Source organism: Coregonus lavaretus (assembly GCF_964263955.1).
Source record: "Coregonus lavaretus genome assembly, chromosome: 8".
Lineage (NCBI taxonomy): Eukaryota > Metazoa > Chordata > Actinopteri > Salmoniformes > Salmonidae > Coregonus > Coregonus lavaretus.
The window spans coordinates 4122019-4143930 of record NC_139995.1 but is presented as its reverse complement, the minus strand read 5'-3'; the positions used below and the strand labels follow the sequence as shown (position 1 = coordinate 4143930).

General features: G+C 43.4%; 1 protein-coding gene across 3 annotated transcripts in view; it reads left to right on the top strand.

The window, feature by feature from the left end:
* LOC311134154 (protein MTSS 2-like) overlaps positions 1-21912 on the top strand; it is a 139499-nt gene that overhangs the window by 77785 nt on the left and 39802 nt on the right. For 2 of the 3 annotated variants that reach the window (XM_084167761.1, XM_084167760.1), the window contains exons 5-6: positions 4526-4617; positions 4712-4786. In XM_084167761.1, coding sequence (XP_084023887.1) covers positions 4526-4617; positions 4712-4786 — 167 coding nt within the window. Of the gene's footprint in view, positions 1-4525; positions 4618-4711; positions 4787-16726; positions 16870-21912 lie in introns of those variants that run through there. The other variant, XM_084167762.1, reaches the window with a different exon arrangement.

Genomic DNA, 21912 nt, shown 5'->3' with positions numbered 1-21912 from the left:
GTCTGGCCACTCTACCATAAAGGCCAGATTGGTGGAGTGCTGCAGAGATGGTTGTCCTTCTGGAAGGTTTTCCCATCTCCACACAAGAGCTCTGGAGCTCTGTTAGTGACCATCGGGTTCTTGGTCATCGGGTTCTTGTTTTCACTTTGTCGTTATGGGGTATTGTGTGTAGATTGCTGAGTACATTTTTAATCCATTTTAGAATAAAGCTGTGATGTACCAAAATGTTGAAAAAGTCAAGGGGTCTGAATTTGTGGATTTGGCTATTTCAGCCGGACCCATTGCTTACAGGTGTATAAAATCGAGCACACAGCCATGCAATCGCCATAGACAAACATTGGCAGTAGAATGGCCTTAATGAAGAGCTCATTGACTTTCAGCGTTGCACTATCATAGGATGCCAACTTTCCAAGAAGTCACTTTGTCAGATTTCTGCCCTGCTAGAGCTGCCTCCGGGTAACTGTAAGTGCGGTTATTGTGAAGTGGAAATGTCTAGGAGCAACAACTGCTCAGCCGTGACATGGTAGGCCACACAAGCTCACAGAACGGGACCGCCGAGTGCTGTAGCGCATAACAATTGTCTGTCCTCAGTTGCAACACTCACTACCAAGTTCCAAACTGCCTCTGAAAGCAACGTCATCACAAGAACTGTTCGTTGGGAGCTTCATTAAAGGGGTTTCCATGGCCGAGCAGCCGCACACAGCCTAAGATCACCATGCACAAAGTCAAGCGTCGGCTGGAGTGGTGTAAAGCTCGCTGCCATTGGACTCTGGAGCAATGGAAATGCCTTCTCTAGAGTGATGAATCACGCTTCACCATACGGCAGTCCAACGGACAAATCTGGGTTTGGCAGATGACAGGAGAATGCTACCTGCCTGAATGCATAGTGCCAACTGTAATCTTTAGTGGAGGAGGAATAATGGTCTGGGGTTGTTTTTCATGGTTTGGGCTAGGCCCGTTAGTTCCACTGAAGGGAAATGTTACAATTACATTCTAGACGATTCTGTGCTTCCAACTTTGTGGCAACAGTTTGGGGAAGGCCCTTCCTGTTTCAGTATGACAATGCCCCCGTGCACAAAGCGAGATCCATACAGAAATACTTTGTCGAGATCTGCGCCAAGAACTTGACTGGCCTGCACAGAGCCCTGACCTCAACCCCATCGAACACCTCTGGGATTAATTGGAACGCTGACTGCGAGCCAGGCCTAATCGCCCAACATCAGTGCCCGACCTCACTAATGCTTGTGTAGCTAAATGGAAGCAAGTCCCCACAGCAATGTTCAAACATCTGGTGGAAAGCCTTCCCAGAAGAGTGCATTCTGTTATAGCAGCAAAGGGGGACCAACACCATATTAATGAACATGATTTTGGAATGAGATGTTCAACAAGATGTCCTCATACTTTTGATCATGTATTTTATGTACTGTACATATAGGTAGGGGTAAAGTGACTATCAGCAGCGTGTGGTAAGTGTGAAAGTGTGGCATCAGTATGCATGTTGTGTGTGTGGGCGTAGGCTATGTTGTGTGTGTGTGTGTGTGTGTGTGTGTGTGTGTGTGTGTGTGTGTTGGTGTAAGTGTGTGGTGTGTGTGCATAGTCAGTGCAAGAGAGTTAGTGTAAAAAAGGGTCAATGTGGGTAGTGCGGGTAGCCATTTGATTAGCTATTTAGTAGTCTTGTTTAGAAGTATAATGGCGTGGGGGGTAGAAGCTGTTCAGGGTCCTGTTGGTGCATTGGTACCACTTGCCGTGCTGTAGCAGAGAGAATAGTCTGTGGCTGATGGACCCGAGCCAGCTGTAGTAACCATTGTGGATGATGAATGGGCCAGAGTCTTAGACAGCCTCACGAACCCGAGGTAGAAGCCACCAGAGCTGGAGACAGAACAGAGGACGAAGGCGCAGGTACCTCCGGGTCCGATCTCGAATCGAAAGCCCCTAGGGGAGAAGGCTCCGGAACCTCTGGATCCAGGGCGGTGGAGGGGTTTCTAGTCTGTGTCTGGTCCGGGCTTACCTTCGCAGAGGAGGCCCCCGTTGCCAGAGGTTTTTGTTTTTTACTTCCACGGCAAGTGACATATCTCCATGGCTAGTTGGTAGGATCGAGAACAGGAACATCCATGAGCATCCTAATATCTCCATTCTTCAGGGAAGTGGGAGACCCCTTCGGGAAGGGATCCCTGCAGAGACACGGCAGCGACACTTCCACCAGGCCAGAGCGGGTTCCGGCTACTTGGGTAAAAGAGAAAGGAAAAAGTAGGCGGGCGTGGATTCCCCAGTAGCTTGTGTAGGTTCGCTACTTGTTTGCTAAGAGTAGCCACATCGCCCCTGTAGTCCTCTGCAAGCAAACAATTGCTGCATTGAAAGTTCAGGTGTTCCACATTGTCCCGGAATTAAGCAAAATAAACAACTCCTGCAGCATTGGAAATGTTTGTAAGCGTCCTCCATTTGAGGCTACAGGCTAGCTAGGCTAGCTAAGCTAGCTTGGCATCCGTGTCTCTCTTCTCAACTTGTCCAAGAGGGAATTACATGGCTATCAAAAACGTCAGGCGAGAAAAGCCCTTCCTCTCTGGCAACTGAGTTAGGAAGGACGCCTGTATCTTTGTAGTGACTGGGTGTATTGATATACACCATCCAAAGTGTAATTAATAACTTCACCGTGCTCAAAAAGAGATTCAATGTCTGCTTCTTTTTTTTCTTTTTTTTTACCCATCTACCAATAGGTGCCCTTTTTTGCGAGGCATTGGAAAACCTCTCTGGTCTTTGTGGTTGAATCAGTGTTTGAAATTCCCTGCTTAACTGAGGGACCTTACATATAATTGTATGTGGGGTACAGAGATGAGGTAGTCGTTCACAAATCATGTTAAACACTGTTATTGCACACAGTGAGTCCATGCAACTTATGTGACTTGTTAAGCACGTTTACTCCTGCTTACTTACTACTTACTTATTTAGGCTTGCCATAACAACGGGGTTGAATACTTATTGACTCAAGACATTTCAGAAAAACACTACATAATTCCACTTTGAACATATGGGGTAGTGTGTGTGTGTGTGTGTATAGGCCAGTGACGACAAATCTCAATTTAAAGTCGGGCTGTAACACAACAAATTGTGGAAAAAGTCAAGGGGGTGTGAATACTTTCTGAAGGAACTGTATCGGGCTTTCCTCCAGAAACCACAGAGCGCTCTCCCTTGCTAGGATTATGACCCTGGCTAACTCGGCAATTAAAGTCCAAGTGGATGACAGCAGGCTCACCTCACGCTGCCCTACTATCTTGAACCCAATTTCCCCTGCCTACTTCAGCCCCAGCAAATCCATTCAGGCTCTGCTTAGGCTCCTTTCTGTTGATCAAATGAACATTTTGTCCAGCTGTAAAATCACCCTGTGAATGTATTGTACTACAGCCAGTGCTCTCTCAAAGCCTGAGACATGGCAATAATGGAACTCGGGCTGTGGATGGATGAGAGATTGGATTGTTGCTCTGGTACCATTTTGCACGGTACTAAACCGAGCCGGGCCAAGCTCTACTGAGCTGGCCTGGTTACGCATTAACCATAGTTGCTGGAACCATGCCCGGAATTGACAGTGTGAAAATAAAATATCAGAGCCGGCACAGTATCGTTCGGGTCGGCATGATACTGTGAAAAGGGTGTGACTGTATGCTAGCCCAGGCTGTAGCCTATTTCCCCCCTCTTCTGAGCTGCTTAGGATCATTTGCCAGCTTTTCTTTTTCAATCTCTTTTACATCTGAAGTGAAAGTTTTGTTGCGGAATTAGGCTTTGGTGTAAGTCCTGGCAGTGTCTCGTTCCTTATTTTCTTATTTCTCCCTCTATAATTTCCATCCCTCTCTCTCTGACGTGCTGCATTGTCTTTCTTTGAATGCATTATGCAATGTCAACTCATTGACCGCCCAACCTCAGTTGAAATTAACACAGACTGACACCAAAATCCCAATGATCCCATTGACCTTACTGTACATAGGCCCAACCCAGATAGGGGCTCAACTCTGAATAGGCTGTTAGACAGTAGAGGGAAGGAAAACTAACAGACTTCCGATAAACCTATAAGCTTCATTACTAAGATCTCTTATTATCGGCATCAGCTTGGCCGAGTTTTCCCCAGTCACCCTCTGTGTGGGAAGCAGTGAGGTGAAAGTGTTAACAGTGCTGTCTCACCTCTTCAGTTTAAACACGTAGTGTGTGCTAACCTGTCACGGTTGATCAGCTCTGGCTTCATGACATGGAGCTATGTCGGGTATGTTAAGATAGGAGTTCACAGCCTACCTGAGACTATGGTCAGTCTAATTGCTTTGCTTCCAAGCTATGATGTTTAGTTTTGATGACCTGATTTATCTAGTTTACTACTTAGATGGATCAGTCATAGACCTGAAAAAATCCCTTCTCTTTGTTTCCATTGATAATTCAGAATTTGATGAAGTTGAATCGTATCAACCAGTCTGGAGAAGAGTCCAGGTGAACTACTGGATGTGTCATTGTAATGTAACGGCTGGTCTATTTGGTTCTACTGTAGGACACTAACAGATACCCTTATCAACCCCCTGGAGCTGAAGATTGAGGAGTGGAAGAAGGTGGCCAGTCAGTTGGACAAGGACCATGCCAAAGGTAGGAGACCGTACAGACAGAATTAAGACAAGTCTGAGTTATCCGACTCAAATCACTGGCACTTGATACATCTCCTCATGTCTTCCCAATGCAGAATACAAGAAGGCCCGCGCGGACATAAAGAAGAAATCCTCAGACACAATCAAGCTGCAGAAGAAGGTTAAGAAAGGTAAGGGCGTCTGGTTCTAACTTTCTAAGTACTGTGTGATGTGACACTCTCTGGCCCAGATAGGAGGGAAACAACCTTGGCAATGTGACCTAAGCGTTTGGGGTGAGGGGGGGGGGGAGGATTGGACTACATCTAAATGGAGAGGGTGACGCAGTCATAACCGAGGTTCAGGTTACCTCAACACAGCTGGCTTTGTGAAAGGAGACAATGTGGTTTGTCCGCGCCTGTGGCTGTTACGGTGCCCCTATTCGCCAATCCGTCTCACCACACCTACAATGTTCCTCTTCCGTAAATGGTATCGTTTCACCCAGGTTATGACCTCATTGTCTGTCCTTGCTGGGATGTTATTCTATTTTACCAAGGATTATCCAACCATAAAGCTGTGGTTTGCTTTTGGTATGGGTAAAAACTGGGGGTGTGAACATTTAAACGAAAAAAAAAAAAAAAACATATTGAAAAAATCCCTAACCAAATGTTTTTTAAATCACAGTGCAGATATCACAAAACTACCACTAAAAGGTCCCCATCATCATCATAAAGGGACCTGTTTTTGTTGTTGACAAATAGGCCTGCCTAACGCAACAATGCTGTAACGTTAGTAAGTGGGGAAATGCATCTTAGCTAGGTCGCATAACAAATGGAAGGAACACGAGTCAACGTGAATTAACGGTTGTCTTCAGGACACAATTTTACTTGCCCTTTCGGGCAGCCACAAAGCAGATGCCTAAGCCTACTTTATGACTGCGGTAGAACTTCATTGCCCCCTAGCGGTCATACAATGCAATAGGATTTCAAGTGGAATTTTATGAAAGAACGAGTAGGCGGCCGGTACGTTGCAATAAACTTTAGTGAACTATTAACATATATTTACAAAATAATACATATGGGAGCAGCCAGTCTAGTACATCAGGACGCACAAATGCTATGTTATAAAATGTTCTTCTCGTTTTAATGGATAAATGATGTAAAAAAATAAATAATGGCAGTTTGACCATTTTTCTTAACTTTTAATTTGTCACATCCCTAGTAAAAACTACCAGTAGATTTGCATCAACCCCATCTGCGAAAAGCTTGGAATGCACACGAGTATTTCATCACACATTCACAGGTTGTGATACAACCACAGTTTTATGGAAAGGGCAAAAAGACAGCTTTAAGTGCATGGAAGTTATTTCCAGAGGTTACTGATGCTTTCGTGCAGCTGAACCATTGCAACCCCTTGGTCTGGATTTGTCCACTTTCACATTGTGTCAATAATCTGAGGAAGGATCTCTTCTCCAAAAGGTCATTCTCAATGGAGAACACCCCCCTGTTAATTTATTTAGTGGTAATGGCTGTCTCATCTGAGCCATACTGCAAATCATCTATTTTCTGTGGTTTCTTTATTTTGTATAGATTAAATAGGGTTTATTTGAAATATTTTCATAGTTTTGATAGTTCCTTACTTATGGTTAATTTGTGTGTATCCCTTTAAGTGTGTCCTGCCAATCTGCTCCAGAAAGAAAATATAGCTCCGGTAAAATAGGTCTTTACGGACGAGTGGTTTTCTGCATTGCAAAGGTGCAACCACAGACCCAAAGCCATGCTCGGTTTGTTTCTATAGCAGAGGCTGTGGTGTAGCTAAGCCTAAAGCCATAATAAATAAAAATAAATGACTCTAGCTAAGCATGTGCTAATGGTTAAAATTATACAAATGACTTTGCTTGTGATGCGCGCCCCTCAAATGATAGAAATGTAACAGCCTGAGCGCACTAGACTTGAAACAACGATACATTAAATGGCACATGGTTACTTCTGTATTATCTGACTGGCACTAGTGCTCCCAAGTCAAAATTCCATGTATATTCCACAGGTCACGTTTATAAGTGAGTGTTAAAAAAAATGATCAAGATTAGGACAAGTTTTGCGGCACACCTGAGATTCCCAAGGCCCACCAGTGTGATGCAGCACAACGGTTGGGATCCAACTGGAATAGGCTACAACCAGTATTTTTTAGGACATTGAATTTACTGTTAGATTAATACATGGCTACCAGCAGTGTGTATTATGTTTAAAGTTAGCAATCTAGATAATGTTTTGAGTTTCCTCTTACTCGGGTGGGGAATTAGCCCCAAATAAATTAGTGCACAATATGTAGGCAAATTCATCTCTATTGAACAAACAAAATTCTGAAAATTCAGTAAAATATAACCAAAGATTCATGACAATCACTGGATTAGGTTGCGCATATCTTGAATCAAGCATTCTTGCATAGACATGTTATATGAAACAACGTATTTCTTGAATGCTGTCTCAGTAGTCTATTACCTCTAAATAAAGCACTGTGAATGACTTCATACGATGATTACAAATGTTTTCTATTGCGTGATGCCGCAATTTTTTGAAAAGGTTATGGCACCAGTGCCACCAGCGGAAAATATTAGTCTGTAGTCCTGGGGAGAGAGGGATGACAAACCGAGTGCCTTCAGAAAGTATTCACACCCCTTTACCTTTTCCACATTATGCTATTACAGCCTCGCTCCCAGTATGGCCCCTCTCCCGTCTGCTAGAGCAGCACCTCTCTCTCCCTCCTCTCGCTCATTATCAGCTCCGGTTAATAAAGCATCTTAAATTACTTTTCTGCTGTTTCCCTCACTCGGATCGGACCGGGTAGGGACCCGACCAGCTCTATACGGAATGGGTCTAGGTGTCCTCGGGACGGGGTCTCTCTATCTAGCTATCTCTCTCGCTATATCGATCTATCTCTGTATCTACAGTGAGGGGGAAAAAGTATTTGATCCCCTGCTGATTTTGTACGTTTGCTTAATGGTAGGTTTATTTGAACAGTGAGAGACAGAATAACAACAACAAAATCCAGAAAAACGCATGTCAAAAATGTCATAAATTGATTTGAATTTTAATGAGGGAAATAAATATTTAACCCCTCTGCAAAACATTACTTGTTGGCAATCACAGAGGTCAGACGTTTCTTGTCATTGGCCACCAGGTTTGCACCCATCTCAGGAGGGATTTTGTCCCAGTCCTCTTTGCAGCTCTTCTCCAAGTCATTAAGGTTTCGAGCCTGAAGTTTGGCAACTCGAACCTTCAGCTCCCTCCACAGATTTTCTATGGGATTAAGGTCTGGAGACTGGCTAGGCCACTCCAGGACCTTAATGTGCTTCTTCTTGAGCCACTCCTTTGTTGCCTTGGATGTGTGTTCTGGGTCATTGTCATGCTGGAATACCCATCCACGACCCATTTTCAATGGGAAGGAGGTTCTCACCCAAGATTTGACGGTACATGGCCCCATCCATCGTCCCTTTGATGCGGTAAAGTTGTCCTGTCCCCTTAGCAGAAAAACACCCCCAAAGCATAATGTTTCCACCTCCATGTTTGACGGTGGGGATGGTGTTCTTGGGGTCATAGGAAGCATTCCTCCTCCTCCAAACACGGCGAGTTGAGTTGATGCCAAAGAGCTCGATTTTGGTCTCATCTGACCACAACACTTTCACCCAGTTCACCTCTGAATCATTCAGATGTTCATTGGCAAACTTCAGACGGGCATGTATATGTGCTTTCTTGAGCAGGGGGACCTTGCAGGCACTGCAGGATTTCAGTCCTTCACGGCGTAGTGTGTTACTAATTGTTTTCTTGGTGACTATGGTCCCAGCTGCCTTGAGATAATTGACAAGATCCTCCCGTGTAGTTCTGGGCTGATTCCTCACCGTTCTCATGATCATTGCAACTCCACGAGGTGAGATCTTGCATGGATCCCCAGGCCGAGGGAGATTGACAGTTATTTTGTGTTTCTTCCATTTGCGAATAATCGCACCAGCTGTTGTCACCTTCTCACCAAGCTGCTTGGCGATGGTCTTGTAGCCCATTCCAGCCTTGTGTAGGTCTACAATCTTGTCCCTGACATCCTTGGAGAGCTCTTTGGTCTTGGCCATGGTGGAGAGTTTGGAATCTGATTGATTGATTGCTTCTGTGGACAGGTGTCTTTTATACAGGTCACAAGCTGAGATTAGGAGCACTCCCTTTAAGAGTGTGCTCCTAATCTCAGCTCGTTACCTGTATAAAAGACACCTGGGAGCCAGAAATCTTTCTGATTGAGAGGGGGTCAAATACTTACTTCCCTCATTAAAATGCAAATCAATTTATAACATTTTTGACATGCATTTTCTGTTTTTTTTGTTGTTGTTCTGTCTCTCACTGTTCTAATAAACCTACCATAAAAATTATAGACTGATAATTTCTTTGTCAGTGGGCAAACATACAAAATCAGCAGGTGATCAAATACTTTTTTCCCTCACTGTATATCTATCTCTAAATAAATTATGCATATCGGGTCCTGGTGGGAAAGCTCCAGGTCCATTTTGGAACGGGTCCAAATTGAAGACCTCTACTCTGAACCCACAAACCCTCACAATGCTGGATTCTAACTCCTCCGAAGTCCGAAGGTGTTTGACAACTCAAGGCCAGCCGATATGATCACCACCACGCCTGTACTGAAAGAATACTTAATTGACTTCCCTGCTCTTTTCCACTGTTTCTTACATTTTGTGTCGTCTCTCTCGGTAGCGTGGTCAGTCTGTTGGTCACATGATTATTCTTGGCAGTGCACGTCTCTCCGGGATGCTGACCTTCTAGGCAGAGTTGCAAAGAAAATGCCATATCTCAGACTTGCCAATAAAAAGAAAAGATTAAGATGGGCAGTCTGAGAAATGGCTTTTTCTTTGCAGCTCTGCCTAGAAGGTCAGCATCCCGGAGTCACCTCTTCACTGTTGACGTTGAGACTGGTGTTTTGCGGGTACTATTTAATGAAGCTGCCAGTTGAGGACCTGTGAGGCGCCTGTTTCTCAAATTAGACACTCTAATGTATTTGTCTTCTTGCTCAGTTGTGCACCGTGGCCTCCCACTCCTCTTTCTATTCTGGTTAGAGACCGTTTGCGGGATGTTAGTGGTAGTATTAATTTGGGATCTATTGTGTCCCACAACTGTCCCAGACTATTTTTGGAATATTTATTTATCGCACAGAATAGAATAGGTCGACTTTTGTACTATGGGGGATAGTAGATTGACATAGGCGAGTGCTTTTGCTGTTCGTTAGGCCTACTCATCTTGTTGGCTGACGAAAAGTAAATGTGGACAGTTGTTCCAATATCTTCAATATGCACCTCGGAAATGGATAAGGACGGGCGCAGTTGCGTCCCCGATGTGTCTGTCTTCACTTGTAGCCATTGAGAAAGACCTTATCACGTGATGGAGAGTGCACAGCACTCAGGGAGAAGGGCACAACAAAGGTATGTATTTTTTTAGGGTGCATTATGGCCACAAAGGGGATGCCGCCGTGAAGTTTGAGGCATTATCAAGTGGTTGTCAAATTGTGAATGGTAGACTAATGAAGTGTGAACAGCATGTGCAAAAAACAAAGCAGAGCTCATGCTTTTCAAGCGACCTTTTTCAAAATGTATTAAAAATCAAAACATATAGACCAACGTTTGTAGAACAACTAAAGTTACATTAATTACACTAAATTAAGCATATAGGAGTGCCTATTTCTTTAACCACTCAACACAGAATAGCGGCATGTGCGCACTCCCTCAAATCGTTTGGAGAAAATATTTATATTTTATTCAGATTTGTTCAATTGTATTCTTCATAGTATAAAATAATATAAAATAATGCCAGGGAATTCTAAGCAAATCTTGTCTGCTAAATGAACTAGTGTACCCCACAGCCATTTGCCATAGCCACATCAGGACCTAACATAAGGACAACTCAGAGTATGCTATTCTGTTCTTCTGAAATAGACTACATTTTCTTCATGTCATGTTTCTTTAGACCTAGTATTTCTTGAATGCTGTCTCAGTAGTATATTACCTCTAAATAAAGCACTGTGAATTACTTCATAAGATGATTACAAATGTTTTCAATTGCGTGATGCCGCAATTTTTTGGGGGGTGCGACCAAATCATAGGCTGGTGCCTAAGAGATTACCTTATTTCAAATGGTGGTCACACCAGATACTGACTGGTTTTCTGATTCACGCCCCTACATTTTTTAAAGGTATCTGACCAATAGATGCATATCTGTATTCCCAGTCATGTGAAATCCATAGATTAGGTCCTAATTCATTCATTTCAATTGACTGATTTCCTTATATGAACTGCAACTCAGTAAAATCTTTGAAATAGTTGCATGTTGCGTTTTTTTTTTTTTTGTTCAGTGAAAACTACTCGTGAGCTGCTATTTTTTTGGTTTGGTAAGACACTACATTGTTTAGCTAGCTAGTCATGTTACCTAGCTAGCTAGCTGATAACTTGACCACTGACTAAGCTATGCACAAATGTTGATGGCACAGGAAGAACAATGGGAATAGGCTGCTAAAAGAGATGCTTCAAAGGTGCATATGCAAGAGTGGGGTGTTTGTGTGTGTGTGAGAGAGAGAGAATGTGTTTCAGGTTTTTGTCACATGCACTAGTACAGTGAAATGCCTTTCTTGCTCTTTCCCAACAATGCAGTAACCAATATAATAGTCAATAGTGTGAGAGTAAGTTAGAGAGAGGGGGTGTGGGAGCGTGTGTAGGCCTGTGTGTGTGTGTGTGTGTGTGAAGTTATCTGAACAGTTCAGATGGTTACAGTGTTTTCATAACATTGTTGGACAAGTTTAAAACCTCTTTGTATCCATAGAGCCAGTCATTTTTTTTCCTATAGTCAAACTCATTTAGAATACCTGAAGCTTTAAACAGTACTTCAACCAGTATGCAGGAACAGTTATGGAAATGTATGACATCTATACAGTAGAATAAAAATATACTACTAACGCTTAAAATAAATACTACAGTTCTACAAGGGGAATACTTGCATATGGTGTGTTTGGGGGGTGAAGTGAGGTGTTCTCAGTCACTTTGATACAAGGGAGATAGTTGTTATGGGACTTTTCACATCTCCTCTTGAGGTTAGGGATACAAATTCAGGTACATTTTGCTGCCAACTAACCGACCGTCATTAACCAATCAACAAACAGTGACATTTTTTCCAAACAGTAAAATGACTTGACCAACAGTAAATACTATGCATGCATGCAAGGAACCAACATTCGTTAAGAGCTTAATGGAAACATGCAACAGTAGCAAGCCTATTGTTGGTGGAAAGGTTATAGCCTGCTATTGAACAGGTAACTCCTGTAATGAAGCAACTAATTAGTCATTTTCAAACATTTGCCAAAATGCAATTCGCAGGAAATCACTGTTCTAAACAGCACACCTAATGAGAGCGGTTCCATATGTGACAGATGAAAATGAAACTTAGAAAGAGGGTGAATCTAATTTCAACAACTAGGATGGGTTGCTAATATGACTAGGAGGGTGCCTTTGGCTTCTGGACAACAAAATAAAGGAGAGAAATGCTGGTTTAATGTCATGAGGAAGTCTTTATAAAATAATTGCCTCCGCGTTTCTATGGTTGAATTTTGGCTAGGCTACTTTGAGGCAAGGTAAGACATGTCTCATTATTTTAAGTAAAGTAAAACGTTCAGGTTTCAAACAATTATACTGCCTCAAGCTCACATTACAAAGTGGTGGGTGGCGCGCTGATAGCCTGCATACCATTGATAGCCTGCATACCATTGACTATATGCACTCGAATGACGAATGGGAGATGCACTTTCATTACGAGTTGAGATTGAGAAATACAAATGGTAGCTCTTTTTAATCATTGTCAGCAAAACAGTTTTCAACATGCGATTGAATTTAAAATTATTTGTTGCGGAATGACTGGGCTTATAATATAATTATTTGTTGCGCAATGACTGGGCTTACAAAAGCACATTTCACTCCAGTACCAGCTTTTTGAGGAGCTGCTGTCTGAAAGGTGATAGGCTATTCCGCTCCTAAAACTAGGCTCTGTATGCTGTGTGCGTGTGATAAATAAGATGCATGACGACTAACGAAAATACTAATGCTCCAATTTAATTCCACTAAATTATGGAAATAAACGTATAGACCGATAAGCATGACCGGTCAAATGTGTTATCGCTGGCTAACCGATTAACGGTTAACCATTAACATCCCTACCTGAGAGTCATTCACTTTTTTGTGTCCAACATACTGTCCATCGTGTGAAGGATAAATTGCTCGAATGGCCCCAACAACAGATTTAGGCAAGGGGATTCGGTGTCCTCTGCCTAGCTTCTCCCCACATAGGACAAACTAAAAAAATAATCTGTATACCACAAAACGGTATTGTCTGTAATAGAATGACAGAAACGCTATTAGATTTTCATGGGCAATCGTTGTGTGCTGTCTGTATTCCTACTGTAGCAGCATGATGCAGAATGAGACTTCTCACACACATTAGCTAGCTAGCTACAACACAGGTATAGTTACTCAAATAATATGAGTAAAATGAGTCATAAAGCCAAAGTTATTCCTTTACTCTTCATCAAAACATTTCTCCAGTTTTGCTCCTAATAAGATGCACTGAGGCTATCTAGGCTTGCTCGCTAGCTATAAAGTTAGGCTACAGTACATTTTGGGTATAGCAAACAAAGCTTGCTTGGCTTGTAGTGGTACTAGCAAACCCCATTATGGCCGAATCTATCCTGAAATTGTACTGTACTGAACAACACTGCCTCATGTAAAAAGAGAGCTTATGTTGCTAGCCAGCTACCGACAGAAAAGCCACTTACTCATTTGTCATTTGCCCTCCTAGTCCAGATGGTCTAGGCTGCCGCCGCCAGTTGATCTTGGAATTTTTGAAGAACGTCTCCAGCACCCCTCTTTCCATATGTGCGTATAAACTTTGATGGTCTGTCACACACACACGATCCATGGGGTCTGCAGTGACCCTCTCCAGTAAGAACCGTCCGCGGTCGAATTCGTTGCAGCACAGACATTAATCTTCTGTTGGCATGGCTGGACAGCACCCGCATAGATGCACTACCAGTCGGAGTCTGACCGTGGCTCCCCAGGTTCAGGAGCAGCAGCGGCCGCTGCTTGCTGGTCTTACAATTCTTGTTCTCACTGTCTCAACTCTTCAGTGTATTCCGGCTCAAATGTATATGTAACAGAACATAAAATGTTTTGTCGTCCAGCTCTTCTTGGAAAGAGGAATCATCAGAAGCAGCCATTGTAATTATTTAGCCATCTCGGATAGACGGTGCACGGTAAAACTAGTACCGCCAGCATTTTGAAAAGCCCACCTTCGAGGGTGGGAACACAATTGGAAAAGGAAGTAGGGCTCCCATCAGGCTGTAGTCTTTACAAAACCATGGAAAAATGAGTAAACCTAGATATCCTGTAATGTCATGGCAGATAGGAACATTGTTGAGACAAGTCTGTCTCTATTGAACAAGGACAATCATATCTACTCGCTGCTAGCGTGATGGTGCAATCGGCAAAACACAAAGGCCACAATAATTGCTACAAAACATGATGCCATTCATTTTTAGATCAGACAGCAGGCTCAATCAACCGATGGCGTCATTGGTTTAATTCTGCCAGCACAAATATTTAAAATACCGCTATGGTGCATAATTACGTCTGAGACACCTGAAACACCTCACTCATAATTTGGGAGACTGATTTGATTAGTAGGATCACCATTAGCCAACACCAATGTTGACAGCTAGTCTTACTGGGGTCCGACACAATAATGAAAAAGACAGACAAAATACTTTACAATTTACATTTTAAAAACATTAACATGTATTCGGTGTGTGCATCAGTTACACACAACAAGTAGGTCACATGGGGAGAGGTGTTGTGCCGTGAGGTGTTGCTTTATTTGTTTTATTTGGTTTGCTGTTCACTTGCGCTATATAAGATGGAAGGGAGTTCCATGCACCCATGGCTGTGTATAATACTGTATGTTTCCTTGAATTTGTTCTGGACCTGGGGACTGTGAAAAGACCCCTGGTGGCATGTCTGGTGGGGTTCGTGTGTGTGCGTCATTGATGTGTGTAAGTTGACTATGCAAACAATTTGGAATTTCCAACAAATTTTTGTTTCTTATAAAAACAAAAAGTAACGCAGTCTTTCCTCAACTCTTAGCCAAGAGAGACTGGCATGCATAGTATTAATATTAGTCATCTGATTACAATGAAGAGCAAGACGTGCCATTCTGTTCTGGGCCAGCTGCAGCTTAACTAGGTCTTTCTTTGCAGCACTTGACCATATGACTGGACAATAATCAAGATAAGATAAAACTAGAGCCTGCAGGACTTTCTTTGTGTGGTGTCAAAAAAAACAGTAAGGAACCAGTAAAGGCTGCTTTACCACTCTTTGGTAGCGGAATGACTTTGGCTTACCTGAGGACACATCTTTCCTCTAGGCTCAGATGAAAGATAGGAGTGGCTATAGTCAGCTACCAAGCTCTGTAGCTTTCCATCTAAGTTGTCAATGCCAGGAGGTTAGTCATTATTGATCGATAACAATTCTTTTTCCACCTCTCTACAAAATTCCAACTTACAATGCTTTTCATTACTAGTATTTTTTATGCATGACTACGATGGCTCACTCTTCGTTGTTGGCATTTCGTGCCTAAGTTTGCCAACTTTGCCAATGAAGTAATCATTAAAATAATTGGCAACATCAAATGGTTTTGTGATGAATAAGCCATCTGATTGGATGAAAGATGGAGTTGAATTTGTCTTTCTGCCCATAATTTAATTTAAAATACTCTGTTTTTCCATCATTCTTTATATCATTGGTCTTGGCTTCATAATACAGTTTCTTCTTTCTGTTGAGTGTAGTCACATAAATTCTCAATTTGCAGTAAATCAGCCAGTCAGATGTGCAACCAGACTTATTAGCCACTCCTTTTGCCCCATCTCTTTCAACCATACAATTGTTCAATTCCTCATCAACCATGGAGCCTTAATAATTTTAAGTCTGTTTCTTAACAGGTGCATGTTTATCAATATTTGGAAGAAGCAATTTCATAAATTCATTAAGTGCAGCATCTGGATGCTCCTTATTAATCACATCAGACCAAAACATTTATTTTTATAAAAAATATATTGTTCAACGTGACTCTGTAAACTGATAGTGTTAGACAGCCAGCTAGCTAGCTAGAGTGGGTAAGTTGGCACGTACGTCCAACAGCAGGACCAGCTAACGTATCACCACGCAGGCTACGTTTTCTACTGTGATGGGTCAACAATGACGGCACCACTTGGGCCGTGTTTGTTACCAGGGAGGGTGGTGCAGTGTCCTCAGTGCTGACTCACCCCTCTGGGCCGCTGTAGGAGGCTGTCCTCCTCAGGTCTCCCTGTAGAGCAGCAGTAAGGGGAGTGAAGTACATATTCCTGGGATATCTCCCTGTCCAGCCCCCACACTGCCCAGAACCACTGATACTGAACTGAACCCACCTGGAGCATTCAGCAGCTCTAGATAATAAATACCCCTAACCAAACACTGCTGGTCAGACTGCAGGGCTAGACTAGCTGATGCCTGAACTGGTTTATATGCTTGAGACTTTCCTGAGGTTCCCAGACTTCCCTATCCCCCACTCCAAACATGTATTAGGCGAAAAAAGAGTGACCCATGGTTTGGAGCCACCTCTACCTACAGTTCCATTGTGCCCTACTCCCATGCAGCATGTCTGTACTCCAATGCAGCATGTGTTTGACTCCTTGCCACATGTCAACAGCTGCAGATCTGAACCAGACTTCTGCCCACTGCCAGTCAGACTGCGAGGCTCACTAGGTCAACTGACGACTGGCGCCCTTTAAAAGTTATATCAGCTGGGTCCTGTTCATTAGGGTACACCGTAGTAAAACATTTTGCAACGGATATAAAAACAAGCGTTTCTTATTGGAAAAGTTAACATAGTATCTCCCTGTTTCAAACCTGTTTCTTTCGTTTTGTTCCTACTGAACACAACCCAGGTTTATATGGCTGTGACTCACGCAACATGGGGAAGTTGTCACAAATGGCCAAGGAGGAGTAGCCGATCAGATTTAAAATGGCCAAACAGGTTCAACCATCAAGGGCTGGGCCTCCACAGTAAAACCGCAGCAGTGTCTTCCTGCTCACGTAAAAAGTTCGTCCCCATGATGTCATCCATCCACCCTCTCACGCATCACTCCAACAATAACGGTAAACAGTGTTTTTTACAACCCTTACATACTTTTTGATTGTTATTGTGAACAGCGTTTTACACTGAGGGGAAATAACTAATTACAAAAGAACTAATTACAAAAGCATGTGCTGCAGCATGAAATGTGAAAATGTAACCAAGCAGATATGAAAGACTCATAGGCATTAATGGAGATGTATTGGTTTATTAGGTGCGTTATTGTTCCATTTGTTCCAGTTATGTTTGCAGACCCGTCAAAAACATACTCCTGAAAGTCCCCATGCTAGTACAAGCACACTCCAGCTGTTAATATGGCCCTCTACTATTTCAAGTAGCCTATGTTTTCATGGGACATTTTGCTAATTCACTGAAACATCTTGCAAGAGCAGATATCGCAAACTTCATCACACAGCTGAAGCGATGGATGGAAAATCTGAATACTCAACCAAGGTCTCCTAAAGACCAAGCATTTGGGAACAACATTGATATAGCAGGCCTGCTATCCTGCACGCAATTTGAGGTCAAAGCACGCTGGTACGAAAAACTACCCTAAAATATGCAAAAATAGGCTTTTAGTTGGTACGTGTTTTTTTTACTCAACCATCTGAAGTTGGAGCAGAACCAATCAGAGGACTTGGACGAGGAGGAAAAATCTCTAGCTCAGGTGGTCTAGAGTTTTTTTAATTTTTTTTTTTTTTTTTTTCTCTGGTTGCACATTTAACATGCTGGTAGAAATTAGGTAAAATGGATTTAAGTTTCCTTGCATTAAAGTCCCCGGCCACTAGGAGCGCCACCTCTGAATGAGCGTTTTCCTGTTTGTTTATGGCCGTATACAGTTCATTGAGTGCGATCTTAGTGCCAGCATCGGTTTGTGGTGGTAAATAGACAGTTACAAAGATAGTGTGGTCTACAGCTTATCATGAGATACTCTACCTCAGGCGAGCAAAACCTGGAGACTTCCTTAGATATCGTGTACCAGCTGTAGTTTACAAATATACATAGACCGCCACCCCTTGTCTTACCAGAGGCTGCTGTTCTATCCTGCCGATACAGTGTATAACCCGCCAGGTGTATGTTATTCATGTCTTCGTTCAGCCACGACTCGGTGAAACATAAGATATTACAGTTTTTAATGTCCCGTTGGTAGGATATACGTGCTTGTAGTTGGTCCACTTTATTATCAAGCGATTGTAAGTTGGCCAATAGTATCGACGGCAAAGGCAGATTAGCCTCTCATCGCCGGCTCCTTACCAGGCACCACGATCTCTTTCCACGATATCTCCTTTTCTTTCTACTGCGAATGATGGGGGTGAGGGCCCTGTCGGGTGTCTGGAGCAAATCCCTCTCGTCCAACTCATTAAAGAATAATTATTCGTCCAGTTCAAGGGAGTAATCGCTGTTCTGAGGTTCAGAAGCTCTTTTCAGTCATAAGAGACGGTAGCAGCAACATTATGTACATAATAAGTTACAAACAATGAGAATGAGACACAAGATTCTCTGGTCTGATGAATCCAAGATTGAGCTCTTTGGCCTGAATTCCAAATGGCACGTCTGGAGGAAACCTGGCACCATCCCTACGGTGAAGCATAGTGGTGGCAGCATCATGCTGTGGGGATGTTTTTCAGCGGCAGGGTCACAAAATGTGGAAAAAGTCAAAGGGTCTGAATACTTTCCGAATGCATTGTATATGCTTCAGATCGGGACGGTATTCAAGTTTTAAAGTTTTTATGTGACGTGCACAAGTACAGTGAATGCCTTTCTTGCAAGCTCTAAACCCAACAATGCAATTATCAATATCAATGTAGTACTCAAAATAACAGGGTAGAACAAAAACACGAGAAATAAAAATAAGAACATGAGAAGTAAGCTATATACAGGGTCAGTTCCAATACCATATTTACAATGTGCAGGGATACTGGAGTGATAGAGGTAGATATGTATACAGTGGGGAGAAGAAGTATTTGATACACTGCCGATTTTGCAGTTTTTCCTACTTACAAAGCATGTAGAGGTCTGTAATTTTTATCATAGGTACACTTCAACTGTGAGAGACTGAATCTAAAACAAAAATCCAGAAAATCACATTGTATGATTTTAAAGTAATTAATTTGCATTTTATTGCATGACATAAGTATTTGATACATCAGAAAAGCAGAACTTAATATTTGGTACAGAAACCTTTGTTTGCAATTACAGAAATCATACGTTTCCTGTAGGTCTTGACCAGGTTTGCACACACTGCAGCAGGGATTTTGGCCCACTCCTCCATACAGACCTTCTCCAGATCCTTCAGGTTTCGGGGCTGTCGCTGGGCAATACGGACTTTCAGCTCCCTCCAAAGATTTTCTATTGGGTTCAGGTCTGGAGACTGGCTAGGCCACTCCAGGACCTTGAGATGCTTCTTACGGAGCCACTCCTTAGTTGCCCTGGCTGTGTGTTTCGGGTCGTTGTCATGCTGGAAGACCCAGCCACGACCCATCTTCAATGCTCTTACTGAGGGAAGGCGGTTGTTGGCCAAGACCCCGCGATACTTGGCCCCTTCCATCCTCCCCTCAATACGGTGCAGTCGTCCTGTCCCCTTTGCAGAAAAGCATCCCCAAATAATTATTTTTCCACCTCCATGCTTCACGGTTGGGATGGTGTTCTTGGGGTTGTACTCATCCTTCTTCTTCCTCCAAACACGGCGAGTGGAGTTTAGACCAAAAAGCTCTATTTTTGTCTCATCAGACCACATTACCTTCTCCCATTCCTCCTCTGGATCATCCAGATGGTCATTGGCAAACTTCAGACGGGCCTGGACATGCGCTGGCTTGAGCAGGGGGATCTTGCGTGCGCTGCAGGATTTTAATCCATGACGGCGTAGTGTGTTACTATTGGTTTTCTTTGAGAATGTGGTCCCAGCTCTCTTCAGGTCATTGACCAGGTCCTGCCGTGTAGTTCTGGGCTGATCCCTCACCTTCCTCATGATCATTGATGCCCCACGAGGTGAGATCTTGCATGGATGGTGATTGACCGTCATCTTGAACTTCTTCCATTTTCTAATAATTGTGCCAACAGTTGTTGCCTTCTCACCAAGCTGCTTGCCTATTGTCCTGTAGCCCATCCCAGCCTTGTGCAGGTCTACAATTTTAACCCTGATGTCCTTACACAGCGCTCTGGTCTTGGCCATTGTAGAGAGGTTGGAGTCTGTTTGATTGAGTGTGTGGACAGGTGTCTTTTATACAGGTAACGAGTTCAAACAAGTGCAGTTAATACAGGTAATGAGTGGAGAACAGGAGGGCTTCTTAAATAAAAACTAACAGGTCTGTGAGAGCCGGAATTCTTACTGGTTGGTAGGTGATCAGATACTTATGTCATGCAATAAAATGAACATGTATTACTTAAAAATCATACAATGTGATTTTCTGGATTTTTGTTTTAGATTCCGTCTCTCACAGTTGAAGTGTACCTATGATAAAAATTACAGACCTCTACATGCTTTGTAAGTAGGAAAACCTGCAAAATCGGCAGTGTATCAAATACTTGTTCTCCCCACTGTAGGAGCAAGGTGACTAGGCATCAGGATATATGAGAAGAGTAGCATCAGTGTGTGTGTGTAGTCAGTATAAATGTGTGAGCAAATGAAGTGTGTGTGTGGTGTCCTGTGATTGTGCATCGTACAAAAATAAAATAGAACAGTCAATGCAGAGTTCGTATAGGCATTTTATTAGCTATTTAGAAGTCTTATGGCTTGGGGATAGAAGCTGTTCAGGAGCCTGTTGGTGTCAGACTTGATGTACCGCTTGCCGTGCTGAAGCAGAGAGAACAGTCTATGGCTTGGCTGGCAGGGAGCTCTGCCCCAGTGATGTACAGGACTGTCCGCACCACCCTCTGTAGTGCCATGCGGTCGAGGGCGGCGCTGTTGCCATACCAAGCAGTGATACAGCCAGTCAAGATGCTCTCAATGGTGCAGCTGTAGAATTATTTTGAGGATTTAAGGGCCCATGCCAAACCTTTTCAACCTCCTGAGGGGGAAGAGGCGCTATCGCACCTTCACGACTGTGTGCGTGTGTGGGGACCATTTTAAGTTTAAATTATTTGGAAAACGAGGAACTTTAAGCTCTCGACCCGCTCCACTGCAGCCCCATCGATGTGGATGGGGGTGTGCTCGCCCCCTTTTGTCGCTGTGGGTGGAGGTTGTGCCTTAATCTTAGGCCATTCTATCTCCCAAGGGAGTTTGACTGTGTGTTACCTACGTCCCTCCTAGTTACAAAACAGCAAAAGCAGCTAGCACCATCTCAGACTGTGTTCATGCTTGCCAGCAAAAACACCCAGACGCACCAGTCATAATACTGGGAGACCTCAACCAGTGGAGCCTTGAGTGCTTGCCAGGCTTCTCCCAAATTGTCAAAGGCAAAACCAGGATGGGGAAATCCTGGACAAGTGCTATGTCAACATCAGACTCCTACACCACCTGTATCAAACCACCGATCTCCAACTCTGACCACAACTCTGTCCAGATCATCCCTGTTTACAAGACAAAGCTAAAGAGAACCAGACCAGTGAGAAAGACAGTCAGTGTGGTCAGATGACAGCACAGAGACTCTTAAATGCTGTTTCCTCTGCACTGACTGGGAGGTATTCCATCATGACAGTATAGATAACACAACCACCGTAAATACAGATTATATTAACTTCTGTGTAGAGACCGCAATACCCAACCTCTAATCTAAGCTGTAGTTCACGATTAGCTCCTTGGTCATACTGACGTTGAGGGAGCTGTTGTTGTCCCGACACCACACTGACCACCTCCCTGTAGGTGATCAGGCCTACCACTGTTGTGTCGTCAGCAAACTTGATGGTGGAGTCATGCGTGGCCACTCAGTCGTGGGTGAACAGGGAGTACAGGAGGGGACGAAGCACACACCCCTGTGGGGTCCTTGTGTTAAGGGTCAGTGTGGTGGAGGTGATGTTGCCTACCCTTTAGGAAGTCCAGGATCCAGTTTCATAGGGAGGTGTTCAGTCGAAGGGTCCTAAGCTTGGTGACGAGCTTGGAGAGGACAATGGTGTTGAACGTTGATATG